The following is a 3,212-nucleotide window of genomic DNA, read 5'->3' as shown; positions in this document are numbered from 1 at the left end:
ACTACAATGTAACTAACACACACAGAAACGGACCAAGCATCAGACAAAATCCCACGAGAATAACAAATATAACATTAAAACCAAATGAACCTGGTTTTGTGGCATGCCAAACCTCGCACTTTAATGGCAATGTTAAACGTAAATTTTACGGACGCCATCACGAGTTAGTTGACTTTAATTGTACTATAAGAATATTTCTGCTTTTAATATCATAATTGAGTTTATCCAAAAAAATTATGTAAAATCTCAAAAAGGTATTGGGTTTAATGTGTGAAATGACAATATTTATATATTCTTTATTCTAATGACTATACTTTTACATTTCTTTATATTATTGTGCATGTTTATAAATTAATTTTACTGTCTGTCAATCATTTTCTGAACTCATATAAATGCTTTCATTGTTTTTTTATAAATACATTTCAGATAAACAGAAAAAGAGTATGTCTGATGCATTAAGTAAATGTACCTATGGAACATTACAACAGACAGAAAGTAGGAGTGTAACTAGTAAGTATAATCATGTAAACTATCAAATTAAACAAAATAATCAAAGAAATGCAAAGAAAAAATAACCTAGGAGAAATGCATGTATTTATTTGTTTTGTTGGTACCATGAAATATAGCACACTACATTGTAGCATTGACTCCCCTCAAATATTATAGCACAATAAAATCACATGATCGATAATTGTATTCTAATATTTGCCACTAAACTTGGGTTGTACTGTTTAAAGATACTGATAAGACAACTGTTCATATGGCTCCTTTTGTACATATAGTCTATATAATATATAAATAGTTCTCCTTACATGCAAGATAGTGTAAAAACAAACTGAATTCTTTTTATTACAGTTAGCTTGTCCCAGGAAAAGACTGTTTCTACCTTCACGTCGGATGAGAATGAACAGCCAATACCTCTACCAGTAATAGAGACTGTTTCTGCTGTTAGAAATAGTAAGAGACAAGGTATTTTTTCTTTTTGTATTCAGGTACTATTGAAATAGTATTAACTATTCAACATATATTTTGGGTCAACAACATGAAATAAATGACAAAAGGTTTGTCACATAGTCTTCAACAATGAGATCTTCCTTAAAGTCACTCTCCTACATGTCCCGTTACATTTAATGGAGTTCATGAACAAAATGGCATTCAGGTGAATTAATTGCATATTTAACACATGTAAATACATTTATGTCTCAACATTCTTCAATACATTTTAAAAATGAAAGTACGCTTTTACTTGTTTTTGATAGTACAAATGATGTACCGCTATATGTGTAAATATGGCCAAGAACTATTTGTGCAACTTTTTTTTATGTTCAACTAGAATAATTTGTTACCTAATAGTATTAGTACTTTGTTCACACTCAAAAACTAATTTTATTTAAATTATTTCAGTTGAAACTGCACCATATGATCCAGATATCATTGACTTTTTGGGACTACCTGATGATGTTTTGGTGGACTATTGCCAATCAGTCGAGAATTCTGACCACCAAATAAGTGCCCCAAAGCAAATGAAGATGATGCCATTGATGAATATTTCAAATTGTACTGTTAATATCAACTATTACAATAATTGAATTTGAACAATAATGGAAAATACATTGTACTAGATATTACTTGAATTATAAGGACATTTAAGAGACTTTAAGATACCGTAGTTTCTGTTAAAACTTTATTTTATATTTGTTAACATATGTTCACTGCTATTGAAACCAAAATAGTCATTTGTTACAGATAAATTGTAATAAATGACATTTACTGTTAATATTACTTGGTTTTTTTTTAAGTTATAGAGTACTGTGGAGAAGGTTAATAAATAAAATGGAAGAGATTTGGAGTACACCTTCTTGAGAAAAATCCAAAATAATACAGAGACAATAAAATTGAGAATGGAAATGGGGAATGTGTCAAAGAGACAACAACCCGACCAAATAAAAAACAACAGCAGAAGGTCACCAACAGGTCTTCAATGTAGCGAGAAATTCCCGCACCCGGAGGCGTCCTTCAGCTGGCCCCTAAACAAATATATACTAGTTCAGTGATAATGAACGCCATACTAATTTCCAAATTGTACACAAGAAACTAAAATTAAAATAATACAAGACTAACAAAGGTCAGAGGCTCCTGACTTGGGACAGGCGCAAAAATGCGGCGGGGTTAAACATGTTTGTGAGATCTCAACCCTCCCCCTATACCTCTAACCAATGTAGAAAAGTAAACGCATAACAATACGCACATTAAAATTCAGTTCAAGAGAAGTCCGAGTCTGATGTCAGAAGATGTAACCAAAGAAAATAAACAAAATGACAATAATACATAAATAACAACAGACTACTAGCAGTTAACTGACATGCCAGCTCCAGACTTCAATTAAACTGACTGAAAGATTATGATTTCATCATATGTACATCAGGCACAATCCTTCCCGTTAGGGGTTTAGTATCATACCATCATAACTTATATGAGAAGAACATAACCCGTGTCATGCCAACAACTGTTTTTAGAATAAATGTGTTTAGTTCCGACGCAAAGACCTTATCAGTGACTCAATATTAACGCCAAAATATGCAATCTTTAATGACTTGACAACAGTATCGTAATTATATCCCTTCTTAATAAGTCTATTCAAAGGTTTTTTAAGTTTCTGAGGTGAATACTTCATCAACACCTTTGTGCTTTAAATCTAGGACATAATGCTTTAATTGTACTTCTTCATCTTGAAGTGAACACGAGTTTAAGCTTTCAACAATGAGCAAACCGCTGGAACCTTATAGCAAGTTTAACACAACTTCTAGCACCAGGCCAACCAGTATTCTATTGTATGTCAGTAATGATTTATATTCAGATACAGAGTTAAAATCAATCATTTCACCTCAAAACATACTATTGAATCAATCCCTTTGATAATCTTTCTTGCAGCTATAAAGACAAAGTCAAAGTCTTTTTAAGAGAGCAAATATATGTTGATAAGATTACATAAAAGGCATTTTTTTTACATTGAAATACACTATTGTCACTATTCAAAATAGTAAACAGTCAGTATTTTCTATACTATATGAACCGAAGTCATGTATTTTCTATACTATATGAACCGAAGTCATGTGTGCCTAAAACATCTTCAACATCTTATCTAACCAATATTATCTTATCTAACTAATAACCCCTTCGGGTCGTGCACTATTGTCTCTCACCCTGGCTAC

The 3,212-nt window shown here is 31.7% G+C and overlaps 1 protein-coding gene across 1 annotated transcript; it reads left to right on the top strand.

Annotated features, from left to right (window-relative positions):
- Positions 1-350: 350 nt before the first annotated feature.
- On the top strand, positions 351-1,777 carry LOC143070585 (uncharacterized). The gene is made up of 3 exons (XM_076244829.1): positions 351-510; positions 856-969; positions 1,405-1,777. Exons 1-3 carry the CDS (start codon positions 393-395, stop codon positions 1,587-1,589), a joined length of 417 nt encoding a protein of 138 aa, XP_076100944.1. The 5' UTR covers positions 351-392; the 3' UTR covers positions 1,590-1,777.
- The last annotated feature ends 1,435 nt before the right edge of the window (positions 1,778-3,212 follow it).

Source organism: Mytilus galloprovincialis, chromosome 4 (genome assembly GCF_965363235.1).
Source record: "Mytilus galloprovincialis chromosome 4, xbMytGall1.hap1.1, whole genome shotgun sequence".
In the NCBI taxonomy this organism is placed as follows: Eukaryota; Metazoa; Mollusca; class Bivalvia; order Mytilida; family Mytilidae; genus Mytilus; species Mytilus galloprovincialis.
This window is presented reverse-complemented; position numbering and strand designations above follow the sequence as displayed.

What these genes read in the sequence shown, in the direction of transcription:
- LOC143070585 (XM_076244829.1), top strand. Translation starts at nt 393, where the DNA reads ATGCTTTCATTGTTTTTTTATAAATACATTTCAGATAAACAGAAAAAG. An exon ending in AGAAAGTAGGAGTGTAACTA is followed by an intron (nt 511 to 855) that starts GTAAGTATAATC and finishes TTTTTATTACAG; the next exon opens with TTAGCTTGTCCCAGGAAAAG. An exon ending in TAGAAATAGTAAGAGACAAG is followed by an intron (nt 970 to 1,404) that starts GTATTTTTTCTT and finishes AAATTATTTCAG; the next exon opens with TTGAAACTGCACCATATGAT.